This window comes from Mobula birostris, chromosome 23 (assembly GCF_030028105.1).
Source record: "Mobula birostris isolate sMobBir1 chromosome 23, sMobBir1.hap1, whole genome shotgun sequence".
NCBI lineage: Eukaryota > Metazoa > Chordata > Chondrichthyes > Myliobatiformes > Myliobatidae > Mobula > Mobula birostris.
The window spans coordinates 19,870,782-19,898,596 of NC_092392.1; the positions used below are offsets into that span (position 1 = coordinate 19,870,782).

Sequence of the window (27,815 nt, forward strand, 5' to 3'; positions counted from 1 at the left end):
GCCAGTGTGTACAATCCAAGTGTATGTGTTCGGTGATGTGTATACTGAGGAACTTGAAACTAGTCACCCTCTCAACCGCAGTCCCATTGATGCTGATGGGGCAAGCCAGTCTCCATTCCTCCTGTAATACGTGATTAGCTCTTTTGTTTTTTGGACATTGAGGGAGATGTTGTTAACTTGGCAGCACTGTGACAGCATGTCAACCTCTCCTCTGTAGACTGTCTTGTCACCGATAGAAATAAAGCTGATCATTGTCATGTCATCTGCAAATTTGATCAGCAGATTGGAGCTGTGTGTGGCAGCACAGTTGTGGGTATAAAGGGAGTAGAGGAGGGAACTCTGGGCATAACCCTGGGCGGCACCTATGTTGCATTCTCAGGATCATTCTTGTGAATCTCCTCTGGACCTTCTCCAGTGCCAGCACATCCTTTCTTAGATAAGGAGCCCAAAACCATTCAGAATACCCCAAGTGTGGTCTGACCAATGCTTCATGAAGCCTCAGCTTTACATTCTCGCTTTTAAATGCATCTGGTCAGTAAAATGCTCTGTTTTAGCCACAATCCGATTCAAGAGACACAGAGTCAAATTCTTTGGGCCTCATGGATTCTTACCCATCTTCAAAAGTGTGGTAGCAAAGGCATGTCGCCAGAGCTTAGATAGTTACCATCGCAAAGGAGTTAAATGCACCTCAGGGCTGTGCGCTTAGCCCTCTGCTGTGCCTGCTTTACACCTGTGACTGAGTGGCTAAGCACAGCTGCAACACCATATTCAAGTTTGTTGATGACACCAGTGTTGTGGGCTGTGTCAAAGATGGTGATGGATCAGCACACAGGAGCGAGACTGAAAATTTAGATGAGTGGTGTCATAACAGCAACCTGTCACTCAGTGTCACCAGGACCAAGGAGCTGGTTGTAGACTTCAGTAGAGGGAGACCAGAGGTCCACGAGCCAGTCCTCACCGGAGGATCAGAAGTGGAGAGGGTCAGCAACTTTAAATTCCTGGGTGTTACTATTTCAGAGAATCTGTTCTGGATCCAGCACATTTAATGCAATTACGAAGAGAGTGCGGCAGCACCTCTACTTCCGTAGAAGTTTGCGGAGAATCAGCATGACATCAAAAACTTTGACAGACTTCTATAGATATGTAGTGGAGAGTGTGTTGACTGGTTGCATCACAGCCTGGTATGCAAACACCAATGCCTTTTGAACAGAAAATCCTGTAAAAGGTAATGGATTCAGCCTGGTACATCACAGGTAAAGTCCTCGCAACAATTGAGCGATCTACATGAAACGCTGTCGTAGGAAAGCAGCATCCATCATTGTAGAACCCTACCACCCAGGCCGTGCTCTTTTCTCCCTGCTGCCATCAGGTAGAAGGTACCTGATGACTCAGGACTCGCACCAACAGGTTCAAGAACAGTTTCTACCCCTCAACCATCAGGTTCTTGAACCAAAGGGGATAACTACACTCACTTGCCCATCCATTGAGATGTTCTCACTACCAATAATCTCAATTTAAGGACTCTTTATCTCATGTTCTTGTTAGTAATTACTACTTATTTATATTTGCATTTGCATAGTTTGTTGTCTTCTGCACTCTGGTTGATCCTTCATTGATCCTGTTATAGTAATTATTCTATAGATTTGTTGAGTATGCCTGCAGGAAAATGAATCTCAGGGTTGTATATGGTGGCATATACAGTTGCAAGAAAAACTTTGTGAACCCTTGGCAATTACTTGGTTTTCTGCATTAATTACTCATAAAATGTGGCTTGATCTTCATCTAGGTCACAATAATAGACCAACACAATCTGCCTAAACTAATAATACACAAACAATTGTACTTCTCATGTCTTTATTGAACTCATTTAATTATTCATAACCCAGGCTGGAAAAAGTATGTGAACCCTTGTATTTAATAACTGGTAGAACTTCCTGTAGCAGTAATAACCTCCACCAAATATTTCCTGTAGCTGCTGCTCAGACTTGAGTAACGGCGAGGAGGAATTTTAGACCATTCCCCCATACAAAACTGTTTCAATTCATCAATATTTCTGGGATATATTGCATGAACAGCCCTCTTCAGGTCATGCCACAATATCTGAATTGGATTAATGTCTGGACTCTGACTTGGCCATTCCAAAACACAAATTTTCTTCTTTTTAAACCATTCTGTTGTTGATTTACTCTTGTTTTTCGGATCATTGTCTTATTGCATCATCCAACTTCGATTAAGCTTCAGGGACAGACCGCTACCCTGACATTCTCCTGTAAAATGTCTTGATACAAATTTGAATTCATTGTTTCCTCAAAGTTCACAAGCTGCCCAAGGCCCTGAGGCAGCAAAGCAGCCCCAGACCATGATGCTCCTTCCACCATGCTTCACGGTTGGGATGAGGTTTTGGTGTTGAAGTGCAGTCCCCTTTTTCCTCCAAACATAGCAGTGTGTGTTTCTGCCAAAAAGTTCAACTTTTGTCTCATCTATCCACTGAGCATTGTCCCAGAAACATTGTGGTCTTCTGTAAACTTGAGACGTGCAGCAATTTTTTTTAGGGGAGCAATCGTTTCCTCCATGGTGTCCTTCCATTAACACCATTCTTGTTCAGTGCTTCTCTTATAGTGGACACATGAAAGAGACTTTAGCAAGTTCCAGACATTTCTGCAGGTCTTTTGCTGTTACCCTTGGGTTCTTCTTCATCTCTTTCAGCATTGCATGTTGTGCTGGTGGTGTGATCTTTGCAGGATGCAGACTCCTAGGGAGTGTAGCAACAGTACTGAATTTTCTCCATTTGCAGGCAGTTTCTCTTGTTGTGGACTGATGAACACTCAGGTCTTTAGAAATGGTTTTGTAGCCTTTTCCAGCTTCATGCATCTCTACAATTATTCTAAGGACCTCTGAAAGTTGGTTTGATCAAGGCATGGTGTACATAAACCGATTTTTTTTGAGAAGAACAGGATCTGTCAGTAACCTGAGTTTGTGTGTGTTTTTTTGTATAGGGCAGGAGCACCTCTACAACCCACACCTCCAATCTCATCTCATTGATTGGAACACCTGACTGCAAATAGCTTTTGTAGAGGACATTACCCCAGAGGTTCACATACTTTTTGAACCTAGACTTTGCTCAAATGGTTTACTCAGTATTGACAAGAACAAGTACAATTGTTTGTGTACTATTAGTTTAGGCAGATTGTGTTTGTCTATTACTGTGACCTAGATGAAGATCAGACCACAGTTTATGAATAATTAATGCAGAAAACCAGGTAATTGCAAAGGGTCACAAACTTTTTCTTGCATCTGTTTGTACTTTGATAATAACATTTACTTTGAACTTTGAACTGGTTTGACAAAACTAGACTCTGCTGTTGGTCCAGATGTCCTCATGCACTCAGTGCAGGTATTGTCAAAGCCAGTAACCTTGCCAGTCTTCATGCTCTTGCTGGACCTTGTATGCATTTTGCTTGTTCTAACTCAATGTTCAGAGTTGCTGTCTTCAGGCTTTTGTTGTTCCAAGCTGATTTGCTGTTTTGATGCACTTGGTCTGGTGTTATGTTGTAGTGTTGCTCTGTTTTCTTTGAGTTTAAGCTCAGCTTCTTGCTGCTTTGAGCAAATCATTAACCCAGCTGCATTCTTCCCCTAAGAGTAAATGTTTTTGATTTATAATCTTAAAATATATGACTAGATATAAGCAATGTTTAGTCCAGATGAAGGGTCTCGACCCGAAATGCTGACTGTCCACTTCTGTCCGGATTCTACCTGACCCTCTGAGTTCCTCAGGTGCTTTGGTATGATATTCCAGGTTTCCAGCATTGGTAATCTCGTCACTTTCAGCACATTGTGTTTTGTTCCAGATTCCAGCATCTGCAATGCTGCTGTTTTATCAAACCATTCTTAAAATCAGAGCTACTTCATTTGTAATTAAGAGAGAAATCTGTTCTTATTTTCATTTAAAGCTTAGTGATAATTCTTGACCCGGATTAAGGGCTGTTATTTTTGACTGGGTCTTCAGCCCTCGGTATTTATTTTATTTTATTTTGAGATATAGCATGGTAATAGACTCTTGTGGCTCAACGAGCCAATATTAGGCTGCATTTTGGCGTAGACTGGATGGGCCAAGGGGCCTGTTTTTGTGCTGTAGTGCTCTCTGACTATGACTCTATAAGTCTGCACCACCATGTTGCATCCATAATATGTACTAACCCGTACATCTTTGGAACGTGGGAGGAAATGGGATCATTCAGAGGAAACCCATGTGTTTACAGGGAGAACATACAAATGACTTGCAGGCAGTGGAGAAATTGAAGCCTGACCTTCCACTGGCACTGTAATAGCATGAATGTGACCAATATTTCCTCAGGACGTAGAGAAAAGCCACTTAGGATATTGAGAGTATGCCAACTGTCTGAGCTAACCCTGACCTTCTATTGTTCTAGACCTGTTCTCTATCAATGCCCAATTAAGACCATAAGACAGAGAAGCAGAATTAGGCCATTTAGCCCATTGAGTCTGCTCTGCCATTCAATCATGGCTGATCCTTTTCTTTTAATCCCCTCCTCAACCCCACTCTTTGACCTTCTTCCTGTAACCTTTGATACGGTGGCCAGTCAAGCTCTGCCTTAGATACACCCAACGGCCTGGCCTCCACAGCTGCCTGTGGTAACAAATTCCACAAATTCACCACCCTTTGGCTAAAGAGATTTCTCTGCATCTCTGCTTTAAATGGATACCCCTCTATCCTGAAGCTGTGCCCTCTTGTCCTAAACTCCCCCCACCATGGGCGACGTCCTTTCCACATCTACTCTGTCTAAGTCTTTCACCATTAGAAAGGTTGCAATGAGATCTGCCCCACCCATCCTTCTAAATTACAGTGAATACAGACCAGAGCTATTAAACATTCCTCATATGATAACCCTTTCATTCCGGGAATCATCCTCGTGAACCTTCTGTAAGCCGTCTCCAATGGCAGCACATCTTTTCTTGGATGAGAAGCCCAGAACTCTTCACATTACTGAGGCCTCACCAATGCCTTATAAAGCCTCAGCATCACATCTCTGCTGTTGTATTCTAGACCTCTTGAAATGAATGCTGACATTGCATTTGCCTTCCTCACCTCCAACTACCTGCAAGTTAACCTGTAGGTTGTTCTGCACAAGGACTCCCAAGTCCATTTGCATCCCAGATTTTTGGATTTTCTCCCCATTTAGAAAATAGTCTGCTCATTTATTTGTTCTACCAAAGTGCATGACCATGGTATTTCATTTGCAACTTTCTTGTTCATTCTCCAAATCTAAGTCCTGTAGCCTACCTGTTTCCTCACCACTACCTGCCCCGCCACCGATTTTGTATCATCTGCAAACTTGGCAACAAAGCCATCTATTCCATCATCTAAATCATTTATATACAGCATAAAAAGAAGCAGTCCCAACACCGACTCCTGCAAAACACCACTAGTCACTGGCAGCTACCAGAAAAGGATCCTTTTATTCCCACTTGCTGCCTCCTACCAATTAGCCAATGCTCTGCTCTAACCATGCCAGTAACTTTCCTGTAATACCATGGGCTCTTAACTTGGTAAGCAGCTTCATGTGTGGCACCTTGTCAAAGGCCTTCTGAAAGTCCAAATGTATAACATCCACTGCATCCCCTTTATCTATTCTGTGTCACCCCACACCCATGCACACTATGTAAATTGCAGTTTCCAATTAACCTCTCAGCTAGCAGTTCTTTGATATTTGGGAGGGAAGCAACCATTTGGAGGAACTCACGTGGTCAGGGAATGTGTAGTCTGCACACAGCTCTGGAGGTCAGGATTGAACCAGGGTCCCTGGCTGTCTACTGTGCTGTGCGAGAAGTTGTAGTCCCAATATTCTGTAATTAAAAAAAAATCCTGTCACTCCCTATTCCATTTGTACCTTTCAGATCTTTGCGTGTTCTACTGCACTTCTCTATAACTTTCACCTTAATCCTACCAAAGGCATGTTTTAGTTTTATAGATATTGATAGAAACAACTCAGAAATGGGCTCTTCTGGCCTATTGAGCTCACACTGCCCAATTGTACCCATATGACCAATTAACCTAATAACTTATACATCTTGGGAATGTGGAAGCAAACTGGAGCACCCAGAGGAAGCCCACGAGATTACAGACAGAACATACAAGCTCCTTACAGACAGCGGCGGAAGTGAACCCAGTTCACTGGCGCTGTAATAGGGTTATGCTTCCGTGTTGCCCCATCTTGTCATTGTCCTCATTCTTTGTACGTCTCTTGCCGGTTCTGTTTCTTCTTGAACACTTTTTACCTGGGACACCTGGAGAAGATTCATACCAACCTGAATTTCTCTGTTTTCTTTTGGCCCTGTAACTTGTGTTTCTCCTTCACACCCATTAATTATCCGTTTGATATATATTTTTTAGCCCCTGTAGAGAATGGTTGGGCCAGCCAGTCATGGTGGTGGCTATCCCTCGAGGTCGAGGATGATGGTCTTCATTTCGTTGATCTATTTATGGGCTCTCAAGTGACTTATAAGTCCAATCTTGGCTTTGAAAGTTCTTCCGCATTCGGGACCGGTAGTTCCAGATGGCAGATCGGGCCTTGGTTGTTGCTGCCTGTCTTTCCATTTTCTTCTCTTTTCTTCTAATTCTGCACATCTGTTGGCTTGGAAAGTTGCTGTTCCTTCTCGGATGATGGCTTGTCAGAGTTTCCCGTCCTCGGCATTGGTTTCCCAATTGTTGATGTCGATGTTACATTTCTTCATGTTGGCTTTTAAGATGCCTTTGAATCTCTTCTGTTGTCCACCTCTTTTACGTTTGCCTTCTTTAAGCTGGGAGTAGAAGATTTGTTTCGGCAGACGTTTGTCTTTCATCCGAAAAACATGACCGCTCCATCTTAGTTGGTTCTTGATGTAGGCTTCAGTGCTTGTTGTTTTTGCTTCATTTAGCACAATGACATTGGTTCTTCTATCTTCCCAGCTGATATTTAAGATGTTTCGAAGGCAGCATTGATGGAACTTTTCAAGTGCCTTCAGATGTCATCGGTATGTTGTCCAGGTTTCTGATGCATACAGGAGTGTTGGGATCACCAATGCTTTGTACACTAACATTTTGGTGTCTGTTCGGATGTCACGATCATGAAAGACTCTTGTTCGGAGACGTCCAAAAGCTGTTCCAGCGCATTTAAGACGATATTGGATCTCATGTTAAGGTTGACATTGGAGGAGAGATGACTTCCAAGATATGGAAAGTGGTCCACGTTTTCCAGGGTTGTTTTGCCAAATTGAATTGATGGTTCTCTCCAATTTGACTCAGTTGGTGACGGTTGGTAGATGATCTGAGTCTTCTTGGAATTGATGGGAAGCCTGAGTTTCGTGTATGCACAGTTGAAGGCAGTCAGAATCTGTTGTCGGTGGTTTTCTGAGAGAGCTGCAACACTGTTGTCATCTACGTATTGGAGCTCGATGAGGGAACTTGTGGATGTCTTGTTTTTGGACTTGAGACGGGCAAGATTGAAAAGTCTGCCATCTGTTCTGTAGACAATTTTGATTTCTGGGGGTAGGTCGTCCTTGATGATGTGGATGATTGTCGCAGTGAAGATGGTGAACAAAGTTGGGGCAATCATGCATCCCTGTTTTACCCCTGATCTAACTTGAAAAGGCTCACAGTAACTTGCTGACCATGACTGTGGCAAGCATACCATCGTGGAGGAGTCTCAGGATTCGAATGTACTTTTCAGGGTATCCATAGGTGGATAGGACGTCCCTTAGGAGTTCCCTTGATACCGAGTCAAAGGCTTTGGTGAGGTCGATGAATGCCATATACAAAGGTTGAAGTTGTTCATGAAATTTTTCTTGTAGTTGTCGCATTGTTCCACGTGATGTTCTAAAACCGACTTGTGTCTCCAGAAGGATCTTCTTGGCTAAAGGCTTGAGCTGGTTGTTCATGATGCGGGTGAGGATCTTTCCTGCTGTTGCTAACGGGGAAATTCCACGATAGTTTCCGCATTCAGATTGATTGTCTTTCCTTTTGTAGATGGTAACGATTGCTGAGTCTCTAAAGTCTGCTGGTACGTCTTCATTTATCCAGATCTTGATGAGAAGTTGATGCAGTTGGTAATGAAGTGGGTTAACTCCAATTTTGTAGACCTTGGCTGGTATTCCATCGAGTCCAGCAGCCTTGTTTTTTTTGCAAGGTTTTGATGGCTTCCTTGACTTCTTCAAGTGTTGGTATTTTGCTTCGGGAATCGTCAACGGGCTGTTTTGGAATGTTATTAATCACATTTCTGTCAAATGAGACGGTTTGATTTAGAAGATCTTCAAAGTGCTCCTTCCATCTAGAATTGATGTCAACATTGCTCTTCAGGATGGTTGAACCATCTTTGCTTTTGAGAGGGGCTTGACCGTGAATGGATGGGCCATTGAAAAAGCCTCGAGTGTCGTTGGCATCTGCTAGTTGTTGAATTTCCTGAGCTTTCTTCCTCCACCATTGGTTTTTCAAGTTTCGGGTGCTCTTCTGGATTGTAGCCTTGCATTCCTGATAGCAATTCCTTTTGGTAGCCGATTGTTGGAAGGTGATGAAAGCTTTTCTCTTTTCGTCGATGAGTTGTTGGAGTAGTTTGTTGTTATCATCGAACCAATCCTGATGTTTTTTCGTCTTGAACCCGATTGTTTCTTTGCAGGAGGTGATGATAGCGTTCATCAATTGATTCCAGTGTTCTACTACAGATGGTGTGATTTGTTGAGGCAGTTGTTCTTGAAGGTTTTGTTGGAACTTCTGTACATGGTTGATGTCTTGTTGTTGAACTTCTTAATAGTGTTCTGATTTTGGTGTTTCCTTTTGGGCCGAATCTTCATTCTCATGGTGGACAAGATGAGTCGATGGTCTGTCCAGGACTCGTCAGCACCAGTCACAGCTCTTGTTACCAGTACATCTTGTTGGTCCTGAGATCGTACAATGATGTAGTCGATGAGGTGCCAGTGTTTGGAGCGTGGATGCTGCCAGGAGATTTTGTGCCTGTTTTTCTGGCGAAATAGGGTGTTTGTAATCACCAGGTTGTGTTCAGTGCACTTGGTGAGGAGGAGTGTTCCATTAGCGTTGACCTTGCCAACTCCTTCCTTGCTTATTATTCCAGTCCAGAGCCTATGATCTTTCCCGACTCTGACACTGTAGTCTCCCAAGAGAATGGTCTTGTCGTTGTGGGGAACAGAGGAAAGGACATCGTCAAGTTGGGAGTAGAAGTTCATCTTTACTTCATCTTCTACGTCCAGAGTAGGAGCATAGGCGCTGATGATGGTGGTGTGTTGGTTCTTGACAAGCTGGATTCGCAGAGTCATGAGACGTTTGTTGATTCCCAGTGGTTGCTCTGTCAGCTTCTGAAGTAGGCTGCTTCAGATGGCAAAACCTACTCCATGGATCCTCGGTTGTTCAGGATCAAGTCCTTTCCAGAAAAAGGTGTATTGACCTTGCTCTTCCTTTAGTTGCCCTTCTCCAGCTCTGGGGTTCTCACTCAGAGCAACAATGTCAAAGTTGAGTTTCTGGAGTTCCTGGGCAACAAAGGCAGTTCTCCTCTCTGGTCGGTCTGAGTTTGGGTAATCCATCAGAGTTCATATATTCCAGGTTCCAAATTTCATAGTTTCACTTCTCAATGTTTTTGGACCACATGATGGTGATCCCTCTGGACATGGCTTTCCAGACAGGATGGGGTGAAGCAGACTATTTTTAGGGCACCTTTTCTAGCCCCTTCCCAGTTCAGGGTGAGCAGAGTGGATCCTAAATAGGGCTGCTCAGATGTGAATACTGCTACCGAACAACTTTCCTGCTTCTGTCCAAAAGTTGAGCGACTGAATCAAGTATTCACCGCTTTCGTGCCGGTTCTTGACTAGGAGCTTCCAGCCATCACGTTGCTCGCTCCCGTCACCCTCCCCCAATCGCTGAAAGACTTGAAGAAGTGGCCCACAGAGCGAAGATGCCTGTGCGTGTATTTGTTTAACATGTACCTGATGTTGCTCTCCAAGAAGCACACGATACTTCACAAATCAACCAACTGATTCCAATGGCGTGGAAACCACGATGATTGGAGCTGATAGATTTGTTGCAGCCTTCATCTGCCTTCACAGCCATTGAGTTCGAAGTAACTTCGTATGCCTGTTCCACTGTTGAGGTCTTGGTTGGGTTGTTCTTTGTCAGGGACCTCACCCTCGACCTTACCGCCATGGGTGACCCTACCAGGAGCATAGCTCCAGACGGCATCGCTCTTGGGATCTCAGGACCACACAAGCTTCTCCACTGCGACGAAGTGACAATCTACAGTGGTGTAGTGTCATCAACACTGGACTTCAGGGCGATTGGTCCTGAGTTAGAATCCGGCTGCGTCCCAACCTGGACAACAGTGGTACCTGTGCAGAAGAAAGGCCTATCAATCTACTTCTGTATCTTGCGACAAAAACCCTATGGACAACTACACTATCCACAGGGTCGCCATGAGTTGTGATGACTCAACAGCACTCAACGATAACAATAGAGAATGGTAGGGCTCTGGGGTTTGCAGTAGAACCAAAGGATTTGGGAATACAGATCACTAATTCCTTGAAAGTGGCATCACAGATAGACAGGGTTGTAAAGAGAGCTTTTCATACATTGGCCTTCATAAATCAGTGCGTTGAATACAGGAGTTGGGATGTTATGTTGAAGTTGTATTAGACATTAGTGAGGGTGAATTTGCATGTTCAGTTCTGGTCACCTATCCACAGGAAAGATACCAATAAGCTTGAAAGAGTCTGGGAAAATTTACAAGGATGTTGCCAGGACTTGAGGACCTGCATTATAGGGAGAGTTGAATAGGTTAGGACTTTATTCTCTAGAACGTAGGAGAATGAAGAGAGTTTTAATAGGGTGGGGAGGTGTTTTCCACTCAGTTTCCACTGAGTTTTAATTAATGATAGGTTAAGGGTGAAAGGTAAAATATTTAAGGGGAGTCTGAGAGTGAACAACTTCACTCAGAGGTTGGTGCAAGTGGGGGAACGAGCTGTTAGTGGATGTGGTTGTGGGTTTGATTGCAGCATTTAAGAGAAGTTTGATAGATGTGTGGATGGGAGAGGTATGGAGGGATGTGGTCCAGGTACAAGTAGATGGGACTAGAAAGAAGATCAAGTCGGTGTGGACTAGATGAACCAAAGGATCTGTTTCTGTGCGGTGGTGCTGTATGATACTATAATTATTCTACCATCCATCACGTCTTTGGGGTGTGGGAGGAAACCAAAGCATTCAATGGAAATCTACCCGGGCCAGCTGCACACACCTGGGGTCATGATTGGTCTTGTGTCCTAGGAGCTGTGAGTAGCAGCACCACCCCCCTGGACCACCAATTTCACCTCCAGCAGGCTTGAGCCCACTGGGGAGCAAAGGAAAATTCTTGAAGCATCGGTGATTGTTTCCTTACGGATTAAATTAAGCTGATGTACCTTTTTGTCTATTTCAGCCCTGAGGAGAAAGCACAATGTCTCTCTATGATGACCTGGGTGTGGAAACCAGTGACTCCAAAACTGAAGGCTGGTCCAAAAACTTCAAACTTCTTCAATCTCAGCTTCAGGTGAAGAAAGCAACACTTACACAAGCAAAGGTAACACCTTTTTAATTCATCATTTTCTTTCAAATCAGTTTAGCCTACTATCAAAGTTCCAAATGACACTTTTTGTATTGATTGACCAGCAGTTGAATAATACCCAGCGGTATTTCCTTCGGTTTCTGGTACTTTTGCCCACCTGAGTGAAGGACCATTTCCATCTTCATCTTTGCTGTCACTTGCAAAAACTCACCAATTTTTTATTCCGCAGCTAGCATTTGCGTTATTTGGATAAAGTAGAGTTGAGGTTGAGGGTGTTGAGTGATAGGCCCATAAGCTTTGAATGGCCTGATGGCTCAATATCCTGGGTAAGATTGGGAAATGTTAAATGAACTGTTCTCATTTCCCAGCCAATTGCCGTTTCTGTTTCTTTGCAAAGCCTGTGCAGATAACTGTTACTTCTCTGCAGTCACAGTACATTCTCCAAGTTTGTCACAGATGGCTTTTCTCTGATGTTTTACCCACACTCAATGATTTAGAAACAGCTGATTTATATTTTATATAGCGATGCAGCACGGTAACAGGCCCTTCTGACCTAATGAGCCGATCCCACCGAATTACATCGATGTGCCCAATTAACCTACAAGCACGTGTGGTACGTCTTTGGCTTGTGGGTGGAAACTGGAACACCCAGTCAAAGGCAGAATGTACAACTCCTTACAGACAGTGGCACAATTGGTCCCAGGTCATTGGTGCTGTAGCTTCTTCCCCTCCGGCATCGGATTCTGAAATGATCCATGAAACACTACTTCATTATTTCTTTCTTACTGCACTATTTATTTGTTTTTGTAACTTACAGAAACAGTGTACTGCTGTTGCAAAACAGCAAATTTATTATAGAAGTCAGTGTTGGAAACTAGTGTTTTTTTTTAATACTAATAAGATCTGTTCTTTTTAATGGAACTTGTGTATTTTTCACAGAATATGGTGGTTTGTCTCCACCTACTGGTAGAAAGCGGTATATCAGTTAAACTAACACACATAAAAGCCCCTCCCACTTTCAAATCTCTTACTAGCTCTTCTTCCAGTTAGTCCTGACGGAGGGTCTTGGCCCGAAACGTCGACTGTACCTCTTCCTAGAGATGCTGCCTGGCCTGCTGTGTTCACCAGCAACCTTTATGTGTGTTGCTTGAAATTCCAGCATCTGCAGGTTTCCTCGTGTTAGCAGTTAAACTAACAGTTTATCACTTCTCTCATTTTTCATTGGCTAGGTATTAGCACATTGGCATGTGTTATTGTTTTAATTATGTATCCTGTTAACTAGTTTATTTATATCTAAGGAATTTTCCTTATCTATAAAAGTGGATTTTTCAGAGGCGTTATCTTTTTATCTTTGCATTATTTGCCGTTCATTTACCTCTTACCATCCAGTTCTTTATTTAGTTTGCTTAGTATTATTATGTTTGTTTGTTCTCGGAAATGAACAATCGTTAGAATTAAGATTGCTCATTATTCATGACTCCTGGAAGAACCCTAAGGATCAGAAAATAAACAGAGAGCCAACATCAGTGATAATAAATCTGATTCTGCTAAATTTTTAGTGTACAGTGTTGTGTGTTGTACAGTGTTATTTTAATCGCTTTGCATTGTGCTGTCTTTACAATGAGACAACTTCATATTGATACCACTCTGACTTGGAGACACCTTCATTCTGTGTTTGTAGACACAACGCTCAAAGCAGAGTACAGTTTTAGCTCCTGTGATAGACCTAAAGCGAGGCACTGCTGGGGAAGACCGACAGATTGTTGATACACCACCTCATATAGCATCTGGTTTAAAGGTAAGAAATGATAAATTTTAATTATTTTGTAATATTTTTCTTTCAGCTGAGGCAAGGAGAGGGACTGGGGAGGGGATTCAGGAATGTGCTACAGCACTGTAGGTTTGAAGTCCTTGCACTATCAGCCCAGCAACCACCGTAACCAGTTGTGTTTTATTGTCATTGGTTGGTGAATACTGAATACTAGCTGTGTGATTGTTGGTTCCTTAACCCAGGAACCTTATATCTGCTCTGTAAACTTTGAATAAAACCCAACTCAGTTCATATTTAAGTGTTTAAATTTTGTTGGTGAAAATCAAAAAAGATGCAAATGCTGGAAATCTGAAAACAGAGAAAATCCTGGAAACACTCCACAGGTCAGGCCGCATCTGTTGAAAGAAAAGGTAAAAGTTTCAGTTCAAAATCCTTTGTCAAAATTTGTCTATGAAGTAAGGTGGATTGCATCCAGGGTGCACAAGTAGATGTTATAAGATTGCGAGAATAATTGCTAGAGGTCACAGACACAACAGATTCTGTAGATGCTGAAAATCCAGAGCAACACATATACAAAATGATGGAGGAATTCAGCAGATCAGGCTGCCATAGAAAGGAATAAACAGTTGACATTTTGGGCCTGAAATGTTTATTCCCCTCCATAGATGCTGCCTCTCCTGCTGAGTTCCTTCAGGATTTTGTGTGTGTTGCTCTAGAAGAGACAGTGTTCTGGTGGTGTGTAGGTGGCCAGATAATGTTACTGTTGGTGTAATTCATTCATTCTTGCCGGCAGAGTGATTACAAATGTGTTCTCAGTCTATAATGTATAGATGAGTGGACTGATGGAATATGCCCACAAATGTTAATGATGTAAATTTAAGTGGCATTCAAGGGGACTTGCGAATTTACAAAGGCACAGCAGATAGATGTAATGTTGGAAAATGTGAGGTTGTATTGCCGGGTGTTCTGTGGCTCCTCATCCATCAACATCAGCAAGTTCTGGGTCGCTACTGAAGATCAAAGTCCAAATCTTGATCCGAAATACAGATCAAAGCCCAAAGGTCGTTGGAATTCAAGATCAAAGCTGAAAGGTTGATTGGAAGTCCCGGGTCTGTGAATCCCTGTGAGTCCGCTGAGAAAGTCGAAGGTCCAATATATGAATCCACACGGCTGAAGACTGCCTGCCCTGGGGTTAGAGGACTCTATATATGTTTGGGTGGGATGAAACAGGGCTTCTTTTGCTGCTGTTGTTTTGACAGTGGTTATGTTCTGTGTTGTGCTGCTGAGCATTGTGCACTTTATACGTTGGCACCAGAATGTGTGGTGATACTTACAGTCCTCCCCCAGCTCTTCTTAAGGTGTATTGGTTGTTAATGCAAACAATGCATTTTACTGTATATTTCAATGTATGTTCAACTACATCTGAATCTGATTCATGGAGGAACCGAACTGGCTGTTTACACAAGTCACTGAAAATTGATGTGCTGATACAGTAAACAACTCAGCATTTTAGGTTTTTTTTTTGTTGCAGAAGGATCTGAGCACAACAGTAGATATGTACAACTGGTATTACTTGTGTCCCTGTTTAGACTGTACTTGGAATATTGTGTAAAGTTCTCCATATCCAAAGAAAGAGAAAGTGCCAGAAATATCCACAGTGAAGGGATATGGACTCCACAGGCTTTGCCGGTGTTTATTGTCCATCATTTATTGCTCTTGAGAAGGTATTGGTGAGCTACCTTCTGGAGCCACTGCAGTGCTTGAGATGTGGGTATCGACATTGCTGTTACAGAGGGAGTTCCAGGATTGGGGAAGGGACAGGAAGTTCCTGCTCTTGTTCCAGTTCATGGGCACAAGCCTTTCCAGCATCGAGGACATCTTTAAAATGCAATGCCTCAAAAAGGTATCCATCATTAAGTACCCTCATCCCTCAGGACATGCCCTCATCTCATTGCTACCATTAGAGAAGAGGTACAGGAGCCTGAAGACACACACTCAACGCTTTAGGAACAGCTTCTTCCCCTTTGCCATCAGATTTCTGAATGGTAATGAGCCCATGTACACTACCTCACTTTTCTTTTTCTTTTTTTTGCTCTCTTTTTGCACTACCTATTTAATTATCTAAATCTTATAGTGATTTGTATTTTTTTTTGTTATATATTACAATGTGCTGCTGACAAATTTCATAGCATTTGCCGGGGATATTAAATCTGATTCTGAGTTAGTCCTAACTCCTTTAAAGGTGTAAAGAATGAGAGGTGGTCCCATTTAAAATGTACAGAATTCTCAGAGTTGGAAAGAGTAACTATAGGAATGCAGTTCTGGGCACCTCATTTTCGGAAGGATGTGGAAGTGTTACAGAGGGAGCAGAGGAGATTTACCAGGTTGCTGCCTGGATTGGAGAGCATGTCTTACGAGGACGGGTTGAGTGAGCTCGAGCTTTTCTCTTTTGAGCAAAGGAGGATGAGAGGTGGCTTGATGGAGATGTGCAGGATGATACGAGACATTGATAAGAGTGGATAGCCAGAGACTTTTTTTGCAGAGTGGATGTGGCTAATATGAGGAGGCATAATTTTACGGTGACTGTAGAAAAGTATGGAGGGGTTGTCAGAGGTAGGTTTTTTTAATACAAGAGAGTAGTGGGTGTGTGGAATGTGCTACCTGGTGGAAGCAGATACTTCAGGGGTACTTAAGAGATTCGTAGATAGGCAGATGGCTAAGAGAATAAAATGGAAGACTGCATGAGAGGGAAATGTGAGATTGATCTTAGAATAGGCTATAAGATGGACCAAAAGGCCTGTACGATGCTGTAATGTTCTGTGTTTCTCTGGATGGAAGCTTGACATAAAACAAGGGTTGGCCAAATCAGGACGAAAGTCCTGATTTCTCCACATGGGATAGTGATCTTTGGGATTCTCTATCCAAGAGGCTGTGGAGGATCCGTCACTGAGTATGGTCAAGGCTGGAATCGATAGCTTTTTGGATCTTAAGGGAATCGGTGCGGGATAATGGTGATGAAGAAAAAGACCCAACATGATCTTTATGCTCTTAAATTGTGTTATAAATGATCAATTTTTTTTTACTGCTTAGTTCAGGGGTCCCCAACCTTTTTTGCATAGCGGACTGGTTTAATATTGACAATATTCTTACGGGCCGGGGAGGCAGGGAGGGACGCTTTACCCCAGGAAAGACTACCATGACCATGAAGCCTTGCGTGGGCACCTGTGTGCGCATGCGCGTATGTGCCGATTTTTTTTCCCCCCACAAATCAGTTTTCCCTTTATCTTCATGATTATACTCTACATACATTATTTCTACTTTATATAGGCTTGTATTTATCATATCATTCCTGCTTTTACTATATGTTAGTGTTATTTATTTTCGGTTATATGTGTTATTTGGTATGATTTGTTAGGTTATTTTTTGGGTCTGGGAACGCTCAAAAATTTTTCCCATATGAATTAATGGTAATTGCTTCTTCGCTTCACGCCATTTTGGCATGAAAGGTTTCATAGGAATGCTCTACCTTAGCGGGGGAATTATGGGACAAACCAATTTAGCCCAGTATACGGGATGTCCCGGCAAATACCGGACAGTTGGCAACCCTATGTTCAAGTTCAACAGTGCGTGACAGGGAATAAGGAAAGGTGCAACTGACTCGTATCGTTTCCTCGCGGCCTGGTAGCACATGCTCTGCGGCCCAGTGGCTGGAGACCGCTAGCTTAGTTTATGAAGGTAAAATATTGTATGTTGACAAAAAAATGAAATACTGTAATTACATTGTAGCCATATTTTTTGAAATGAACAATGTTCCATGTGGGGTAATGTTCATGTGGTATGATTTCACTTTGATTCAAACAGATAAATTAAATACTCAGGTGTCATTTGAGTATTTTAATTCCTTCACTTGCGAGTCTGACATTCTGAGTCTGTTATTGTATTCGGTCGTCTCAGTGCAGCCTCTTCTACATCAGTGAAACACAACTCAGTTTGGTGGACTGCTTTGTCTGCCTTAAGAGTAGGATCTCCTGGTGGCTGCCTATTTCACTTCCACTTCCCCTTCCCACACTGATAAATTTTTCCATGGTCACCTTTGCTACCACATTGAGGCCAAACACATGTTGGGGGCACAACACCTCATATTCAATTTGAGAATTCTCCAACCTGATGGTATGAGCATCGATTTCTCTAACTTAACTCCCCTCTGTTTTCCACCACACCACTTTGCTGTCCCTCACTCTGGTGGCCCGCTCACCCTTCTCTTTCCACATCAGTTTCCTCTGATCCCCCACCTCATTCCGAATTCTCCATGGTCCACTGTCCTTTTCTTTCAGATTCCTCCTCAGCCCATTACCTCACCTTTCACCCCCCCCAGTTTCTCACATCATCACCCCTCTCCCACCCGCCTGCCTTCCCCCTCACCTGGCTTCACTCATACCTTCCATCTTGTACTCCACCCCTCCCCCACCTTTTTCTGGCTTCTGCCCCCTTCCTTTCCAGTCCTGATGAAGAGGCTTGGCCCGAAACGTCGAATGATTATTGTCCTCCATAGGTGCTGCCTGACTTGCTGAGTTCCTCCAGCATTTTGTGTACGTTGCTCAAATGCCAATTCATTTTTACCCAATTTTCCCTTCTCCGTTGTTAAAGCTTATGGAGACAGAGAATAAAGATATTTCTTCACGCAGGAACTGGTGACCAATAAAACAATATAACAGTTGTTTCATTCATTGAGAGCAGACCTGCTATGAGAGCTTTTTTCAGATCATGCAGGAGTTACATTTAATTAGAACCTCAAATTCTGTTACTCCTTCCAAGGACCCAGTACCGAGTGGATTCTCGACAGGAGAGGTACTGATTCCACTGGCTGACGAGTATGATCCCATGTACCCAAATGACTATGAGAAAGTTGTAAAGCGTCAGCGCGAAGACAGGCAGCGACAACGCGAGCTGGAACGACAGAAAGAAATTGAAGAAAGAGAGAAGTAAGTAATTTGAAAACCATTTCTCTTCCAAAACCCAACTGTGATGAGGCTCGCCAGCTCTGTGATCATCAAGTATAGGTTTAGGATTGCCACAATATTTTGTTAATGAAAAAAGAAGTCTATTTCTATGTTGAAGAAACTCTTCTGATCCCAACAAAAAAATATTCTTAATTCTCCTGTGGTCCCCTCTCAGAAGTTTAAATGCTGCTTGTACATCTCACTTCATTAGCATGGCACTTGTTGTGTGTCACTTCCTGTGGACAGCCCCAATAACAGTTCATAGAACATAGAACACTACAGGCCCTTCAGCCCAGAATACTGTGCCTGTCTGATAACTTATTCCAAGATCAATCTAAAATTCCCTTGTACATAGCTCTCCATTTTTCTCTCATTCTTAAGCCCATGTAAAAGTTCCTGAAATTTCCCAAATGTATCTGTCTCCACTACCACCCTTGGCACAGCATTCCATATTCCCAGCACTCTGTTTTAAAAAAAAAAGCTATCGCTGACATTCCCTCCCACCCCCCCACACAATACTTTTCCCCCAGTCATCTTAATATTATGCTCTGTAATATTAATAATTTCTGCCCTGGGAAAAAGGCGCTGGCTGTCCACCCTATTCCTCTTATCATCTTGTACACTTCCATCAATTCACCTCGTAATGTCCTTTGCTCCGAACAGCAAAGCCTTAGTTCACTCAATCTCACCTCACGCGACTTGCTTTCTGTTTCATGCAGCACCCTGCTAAATCTCCTCTGCACTCTTATTAAGGCTTCCACATCTTTCCTGTTTCCTTCTGTTCAGTGACTAGAACTGAATACAATACTCCAATTGTAGTCTAACCAGTGTTTTGTAAAGCTGCATCATTACCTTGTCATGGCTCTTGAATTCAATCCCCCAACTTATGAAGACCAACACTCCATTTACCTTCTTAACCACCTTATCAATTGCAAGACAACTTTGAGGGATTTGGACCTCAAAACCCCTCAGTTCCTCCACGCTGCTAAGAATCCTGCCATTAACCCTGTGCTTTGCCTTCTAGTTCTACTTTCCTAAGTTTATCCTTTTGCATTCTTCTGGATGAACTCCATCAGCCACTTCTTAGACCAGCTCTGCATCCAGTCACTGTCCTGTTGTAACCTACAACAAGCTTCTACACTATGCATAACACTACCAACCTTCAAAGTTCAGTTTCGGAATTCTTTGGAAGGTGAGAGTGTTGATACAAGTTCCCTCAAGGCGGCAGAGGAGTGGAAAAATACTTTACAGAGAAATAGATCTGGAATAATGCATGAGAGCAAAGTAGCAGCACATAATTTAAACTCTGGCATTGGTATTATGAACTAGAAGCAGTTCATAGTGTATGGAGCAGGTAGCAGGTATCTTTAGATAAGTTCATTACCAATTTTATTTTCATGTTTGATTAGATCTAATGGTTACGTCGTACAGCTCCAATCAGTAGAAACAAAATGGATAGGGTGGGGAAGAAAACGTATGGCATGCTTGTCTTTAAAGCTCAAGGCACAGGATTTAAGAGTTGGGGTGTTTTCTGGCAACTTTACAAAACATTGGAGTATTGTGTTCTGCAGTTCTGGTTGCTACTCCCCCACTGCACATCTGCTGTTACCCCATCCTCCTGCTGCCGAACAGGGATAGGGTTCACCTTGTTCTTATATGCCACCCCACGAGCCACTGTATACAGCATATCATTCACTGTAACTTCCGCCATCTTCAATGGGATCATACCACAAAGCACATCTCCTCCTTCCCCCCACTCTCCACTTTCTGCAGGGATTGCTGTTTGTGAGGAAGCCTGTGATTGCATTGGGGAGGGTGCAGAGGAGATTTGCTAGGATATTACCTAGATTGGAGGACTTCGATTATTGGGGAGCTTGGGCTCTCATCTACAGAGGGAAATCTTCATCAGGACTCAGCAGACTGTTTATTCTTGTCCATAGATGCTGCCTGACTTGCTGAGTTCCTCCAGTATTTTGTGTGTGTTGCTTCAGATTTCCAGCTTCTGCAGAATTTCTTGTATCTGCCACTGATTGACAGTAATTTTACCAAGCTAGCAAAACAGTTTTGCTGTTTTAGAGAGAAATTCTCATTGTATGGGGCCTGTGTTGAAACTTGCAGGCGGAGGAAGGAGCGCCATGAACAGCCTAGTGGCTTCGCTAGAAGACCAGACCCAGAATCGGATGAAGATGACGAAGAGAAGGAGAAGGAAAGGCGAAAAAGAAGTGGGTGCTTTCTGCCTTCACTTGCATCTCCTCCATTTCCCATACATCCGCTGTCACCGCATCCTTCCGCCATCATAATAGGATAGGGTCCTTACCTGTCACCCCACGAGCCTCCATATCCAGCACAGCATCCTCTGTAACTTCCGCCATCTCCAATGGGATCCTGCCTCAAGCCACTTTTTTCCTGCTCCCATTATCCGCTTTTTGTAGGGATTACTCTCTGTGTGACTCACTTGTCCCCTAGTCCCTCCCCATTGATCTCCCATCTGGCATCTATCCCTGCAGTCAGTACAAGTGCTACACATACCCCAACACAACCACTTCCACCACAGTTCAGGGCCCCAAACAGTCCTTAAAGGTGAGGCGACACTCCACCTGTGAGTCTGTCAGGGTCACCTATTGTATTCGGTGCTCCGAGTGTGGCATCCCCTGCACCAGTGAGACCCGAGTCAGATTGGTTTGTTGAGCACCTTCGCTCTCTCTGCTGAAGAGGCAGGATCTCCTGGTAACTACCCATTTCAATTTGTCATCTTCCCATTCTGTCATGTCTCTCCATGGCCTCCTTTATTACCATGATGAGACCACTCCGCGGTTGGAGGAGCCAGCAGGGCAGCCTCCAGCCTAATGGCATGGACATCAATTTCTCTAACCTCTGCCCCCCACAATCCAATTACACCTTCCCCCCTTCCCCACCTTCTTATCCTGACATCTGCCCACTTCCTTTCTGGTCCTGATGAAGGGTTGATCAGACACAATGACTGTTTCTTCTCTGTAGATGCTGCCTGACCAGGTGTGTTTCTCCAGGATCTTGTTTGGGTGCTTGTTGTTGCGACTGCTGACTTTAACTTCTTTTCATTTTGTACTTGCCACGTTGTTGTTCAGGGAAAAGCTGTTGGATAACTTCATTTTGTATTTCAGCTATGGGAGGAGCGGCAATCGCCCCACCTTCATCGCTCGTTGAAAAGGATAAAGAGCGTAAGTATTGGTTTATTATTCTCAAACGTACTGCGATACCGAGGAAAGCTTTTGTCTGTGTGCCATGCAAACAGATCATTCCACACATCAGTACACTGAGCTTGTTAAAAGAAAAACAATGCAGGATATAGTGTTGCAGCTGCAGGTAATTAGAATGAATAACAAAATGTGTTTTGGATAAAATATCTTTGACGTTAAACTTTTTGTAAAAATGTGGTCCTCAACAACCGGTTGCAAACTTATTGGTAACACTGTGCATCAAGGTCTGGGATAATTGTTGGATTCCAGTCAGACCTCCTTACTCGTAAGGGGTAGTGAGCAACTTACGGGATGACAGTGTTCTCTTGCCGTCAATAAGTTACCACTGCTAGCTATGAACTCTAGGATTCAGAAACTTAGTGAGTTTTAAGCTTATTCTACATAAATAAAGTAAAAATTACTTATATGGATAAATAATAATAATCTTTTTGAGATGAAAGAACATTTCAACTCTGAAATTGATGGTCAGAACTGTTGCCTTTCGCCAGTCTTGTTTTAAATATATGGAGTAAATAGGCCAGATTTCATTGTCAATGTAAAGGTGAGACGAGCGATGCTGTAATGTTTTGCACTGAGAGGGGTAATTATGTGTTTACATCTGAATGTGTATTAGTTACTGTCTGCATTGTGCTGTTGGCTTTGTGGAAAATGTCTGTCTCATTGAAAAGGACCTATGTCATGAAATTGCTCCATTTATGGAATATATATTAACTAAATCCACTATTGTAATTTGTCCCATGATTAGGCTAAGGCTAAATAGGTGGTTGCTGGGTGGTGCAGCTGGGGTCAGAATGTCCTATTCTGTGCTGTATCTCTAAATAAATAAATACCTTTATAGTGAATTATTAATGAAAGCCAATTAATGTCTCTGTGAAAGTTAACCAAAGTGTGGAGTCTTTGTTACACCTCGTGCTTTAAAATGTTTTCATTTTTATTTTTTCTGCATGGTATTTCTTCCTTATTCGATTTCACTTTCCTGAAGTCAGTGGTGTTGTCATATGCACAAGTGCAGTGAAAAACCTGTAGCAGCGTCACAGGCACACAGCACCTGATGCACAACATTCACAAGGAAAACAAGTATGAGTTATTGCAAGAAAGAACCCAAGTAGAACAAAAATGCACAAGTCCATTGTGGTTCAAGGTGGTCATTGTGTTGCTGTACAAATTCATCTAATTTAAATCACTATTTTTCAATCCTACTGTTTATTTGCCAGCACTTTTGAATAGCTGGATACCTGATTCAAGCAGTTCACAGATTCTCTGTGTCCCTTGCGGTGGTGTTATCAGGACATGATTTCTGTAACTTAGTAGATAAGAGGTTTGCACGGAGGTTGCAGGGACACGATCCTTTACTTTCAGGTTACTGTCCAGATTACAGATCTTGGCTTATGAGAGAAGATTGAGTGAGCTAGAGCTTTTATCTCTGGAGTGAAGGAGGATGGTGGTGATGATAGAGGTGTACAAGATGATAAGAGGCATAGATGGAGTTGACAGTCAGCACTATCCCCCCCTCCCCCCCGGGGGGGGGTAGAGATGGCTGATACAAGAGGACATAATTTTAAAGTGGGTGAAGGAAAGTATAGGGGGAATGTCGGAGGCAGTTTTTTTTTACACAAAGTGGTGGGTGTGCGGAATGTTCTGCCAGGATGGTGGTAAAAAGCAGATACATTAAGAATATTTTAAAAAACTCTTGTTAGGCACATGGATGAAAGAACAATGGAGGGCTGTGTGGGAGGGAAGGGTTTGGATTGAACTTGCAGTAGGTTAAATGGTCAGCACAACATCTTGGGCTGAAGGGCCTGTAATAAATTATATTTTTCTATGTGTTCTAAAAGTTTGCTTGGTTAAGAGACAACTAATTGGTATTGGCTTATTATTATCACCAAGATACAGTGAAAAGCTTGTCTTGCAAACTGTTCATACAGATCAAATCATTCATTACACAGTGCATTGAGCTAGAACAAGGTAAAGAGTTAAAAATACACGTGGACTAAGATGTTAACTGTCCTGTGCTATCATTGGTGGGATCATCAGTTGGTCTGCCACCTGTCTTCAGGAGTTTCGGCCCACCTATGATCAAGACTCCCTCGAGGTGGTGGGCCAGCAGTGCTAAAGCACCACCTCCCACTGGTAAGCTTAAAAACTTGGCATCTGCCTCTATCAGAGTTGTTGGTCACTTCCATCCAACAGATAGTCTGCTCTTCAGGTGTCTATGCAACTACTGAAGGGTTTGCAAGATATGTATACACTGTCTGACTATCTGCCCCTCTGGACATACTGGGTCCACACCCATGCTGACCCTTTCTCTGCTGCCTCAGCTATAGTCCTGCTGGTTGACTTGATCTCTCTTCTAGTGAAGCCAAGGTCACGCAGCCACTTCTGGAGAGTGAACGCAATAAACCCACGGCAGCCTACTTCGAATGGATAGCATGAGACCTTCCACCCTCTGTCTCTGCACTCTGATCTTAATTCTGCATACTTGGTTAACTTGCGCTCATGGTCTTCATCGATGTTGTCTTCCCAGGGGACTGTGAGTTCACCAATAACCGCTTCTCTACTGGTGTCAGACCATACGATTATATCTGGACACAATGTGGTGAAAGCTATTTGCTCCGGGAAACTGCCTTTCCCGTCCAGATTGGCCTTGACACACCAATCATTGGTTGAAGAAAGTATGCCTGATCGTGAGCCTGTGCTGTACACCCTTGACTTGGAGCCTTCTTTCACAAATGATATGTGATGTTCTGTGCAGCATGGGGCATGAGATAAGTTGTGCTGCAGTACTCTCTGCTCAACTGCTTCTGTCACAACTTTGAGAATGTTATGTCTCCAAGTGTACATGCCGCTGGAAAGATTGACTCTGCATGCACTCAAAATATGTTGAAGTGTTCCCTTCTCGCCACAAGCAGCACACCTGTCTGTCTTATCTTCATACCAGGTGCTGAGGTTGGCAGGTGTTGGGAGCAGATCGTACGCCGCTCTGCATAGAAAAGAAATGCAGAGCAGTTCCATCTGCCACAGAACATTCCAAGATAGGTGTCGTTGTTCAACACTTTCCCACCGGGTCCAAGCCCCTTGTTTGGCCAGGCCAGCTGTCTTAGCTAACCTCTTCTGCTCTTCTCCCTCTCGTATTTCTTGTGTTACAAGCTCACGGTGCTCCTCACCTGTAGAAGATGACCACCACTTGTGGGTTGTCCATCCAAGTCCCTGGCGGCCTAGCTGGATAGCCCCAACCGTCTCCTTGTGCTTCAATCTGGACTCTGCCTCGTCAACTACTACACGGGCTAACCACTTCCTGCCTGATCTCACATCCGGCTGGGTGTTCTTGATGACAGGGTCTTTTGAGTCTTGAAGCATCAAGAATAATCTTACCTTGGCTACCTTGACCTCTTCAACAAGGGATTGCACAGGGATGGTAAGCTTTGTCTGGCTACTGTGGATTACAATGTTGGTGAGGCTGCTCGGTACTCCAAGCCACTTCTTCACTTACTTGTTGATCTTCCGTTCCATTGCCTCAACATGGGACACTGCCACTTCATAGTTGGTGGCCACATTATCCGTGGCATCAGTCTGTACTGCAAGCGCCACCTCTTCAACTTGCCAGGCAAGACACACTTGTCAACAGATATCAGACCTCTGCTGATCTGTTCTCCTGTCTCTTGAACCCTCTTGGTGTCTCTCAGCTCCTCTGTGTACCATCGCCAGAGGCTCTTAACTGGTTGGTCCAGAAATAGTTCTGAAAAAAGTGTAAAAGCTACTTAAGAAGTGCAGTGCATCAATAAAAATTAGTAAGAATTGATGGGATATTATGAATCCTTTTATTTTTTCCTTGCATAAGGTGCTGACTTAGGTTTCACTCCATTGTTACAAGTTCTAGCAAATTTGGGTACCTCGGTGAAACATCATTACCGTGATGTAGATCATAACTGTGTTCTCATATCAGTAGGAGTACCACTAGATGGCAGTGAAGGGCTGAATTCTTAAAACTACTCAAGTTTATGCCATTATGCTGTGAATTTACGTAATTATGCCTAACATATTTTCCATGGCACATTAATTTCAAAGAATTAGAATGCCAGAGTAAATCAAACTGGGGTTATTATGATATTTGAGAATATATCTCAAACATTCACCAACTGATTACTGCATTGCCTAGTGTTGTGCTAAGTGGTGAAGAAGTTTTGTTTCAGGTAATTTTCACTTATGCAACATGCCCTGAACCCTGAGACAATGCCTCGCTAAAATCAGCAGGTTGATGTTGTTAGTGAGTTTTTGTGGACCTTTTCTTTGTCGCTAAAGGGACAAATTATCTGATATTTTTGCCGTCGCTGCCTGTAAGAAGTGTGTACATTCTCCCTGTGACCATGTGGGTTTCTTCAAGGTGCTCTGGTTTTGTGCCACAGTCCAAAGCTGTACTGGTTGGTAGGTTAATTGGTCATTGTAAATTGTCCTTGGGTGGGGAGAGGGTTGCAGGGTGGCACACGACCAATTGAAGGGCCTATTCCGCTCGGTATCTCTAAATAAATAAATAAGCAAATAAAATTAAATGAATCTTAGGGTAGTATATGATGTTCCGTGTTGTATCTCAATAAATAATCCAGATTTAGATTTTTTTTTATTACCTGTACATCGAAACACAGAGTGAAAAGCGTTGCTGGTGTTAACAGCCATCAAGTATCTCCATACACACTGGGGCCAACACAGCAAAGCAAGCCACTTTCCCACCCTCCCACCTGCTCACAAATACAGGCCTCCAATCCCAGGGCAGGCTGCCTCCAGGTCTCCAGTCCTTAGCCCCAGACTCTTTGACTTGCAGTCATTGGGCCTCTAACTTGGCTTCGCCCTGTACCTCTGGATTCGCTGACATTTGGTGGTTTCCATTCGCACCATTTATGGTCATGTGCAGAATTACAGAACAGGTTCTTCCGGCCCAGCAACCCCCTTGCCTAATTACAATTGGCAACGACCAATTAACCTACTAACTGCTACGCCTTTGGACTGTGAGAAGAAACCGGAGTACCCAAAGGAAACTCGTGCGCACATGCGAAGGATGTTCACTCCTTACAGACTGCGTTGGAATTGAATTCTGATGCCCCACGCTGCAATAGCATCACGCTAACTGCTACGCTGTGACATTTATCAGTGTTCTCGTCTCTAGTATTGGTCTAAACTTCCAGAAATCAGCCTTGGGGTTCATGACATCCTTTAAAACGATTGTCTGTACTGTGACTGTGGCACTCATGGCTGCGCTGATGTGCATTGTGAACTTTGTTTCTGGGGCAGCTCCATTCATTGCAAATATGTAATACTTAATATTTTCAGATTTAAACAAATTTTGCAGCAGTCCCTAGTTTAGCTCTTGAGGTGATAACATTCGAGGTTTTATGGTTGTAATGACAGTGATCGTCCCCACACGCAGCAAGTAGCAGCTTAGAGAACCTGCTCCCATGTGTAGTTTAGGAGGGAGGAAGTCTTCCTTCACACAATGCCGCAGTTTCTCCAACCCAGAGGACTAATATTGTATGGATCCTGATTATCTTGGAATAATAATTCCAAAATTCTGAGAATAATGTAGGTCTTGTTTATAATTTAAACCTTTAAATATGGTGGGGCAGCCATGGGCAGTTGTGTTCCTAAGAACTGTCAGAGAGTCATTAAGCACCTCAGCACAAAAGGAGGCCTTTAGGCCCAGTTAGTCCGTGCCACACTGTTATTCTGCCTAGTCTCATCGCCCTGAACCTGGGCCATAGCCCTCCATACCCTTCCCATCCATGTACTTATTCAAACTTCTCTTAAATGTTGAAATCAAACCCGCATGTTCCATTTCTACTGCAGCTCATTTCACACACTCACCGCCCTCTGAGTGAAGTTCCTCTTCATGTTCCCTTTAAATATTTCACCTTTCACCCTTGACATATGACATCTAGTTCTTGTCTCACCAAACCTCAGTGGAAAAAGCCTGCTTGCACTTACTGCACCCCACGTAACTGAAAGCTTCAGTGTCAGCAGCACTGTCAGCTGAGATCATTGGTGAAGTAATTAATTACAGGTTAGATCAAATCTTAGTTCATGTTAGAGTTCGGTCAGATGTAGTTAATAACGGTGGTGTAGTAGTTAGCATCACAGCAGCGGCCCAAGTTCAATTCCACTGTTGTCTGTAAGGAGTATGTGCATACTCCCAGTGAGCGTGTGGGTTTCCTGTTGCTTGTCATGT

General features: G+C 43.3%; 1 protein-coding gene across 2 annotated transcripts in view; it reads left to right on the top strand.

Annotated features, from left to right (window-relative positions):
- The window catches only part of rbm17 (RNA binding motif protein 17), a 65,421-nt gene that overhangs the window by 3,678 nt on the left and 33,928 nt on the right, over positions 1-27,815 (top strand). For both annotated transcript variants that reach the window (XM_072241211.1, XM_072241210.1), the window contains exons 2-6: positions 11,469-11,609; positions 13,276-13,392; positions 18,181-18,347; positions 20,484-20,587; positions 21,506-21,562. In XM_072241211.1, coding sequence (XP_072097312.1) covers positions 11,487-11,609; positions 13,276-13,392; positions 18,181-18,347; positions 20,484-20,587; positions 21,506-21,562 — 568 coding nt within the window. In that variant the 5' untranslated portion in view covers positions 11,469-11,486. The remainder of the gene's footprint in view (positions 1-11,468; positions 11,610-13,275; positions 13,393-18,180; positions 18,348-20,483; positions 20,588-21,505; positions 21,563-27,815) is intronic.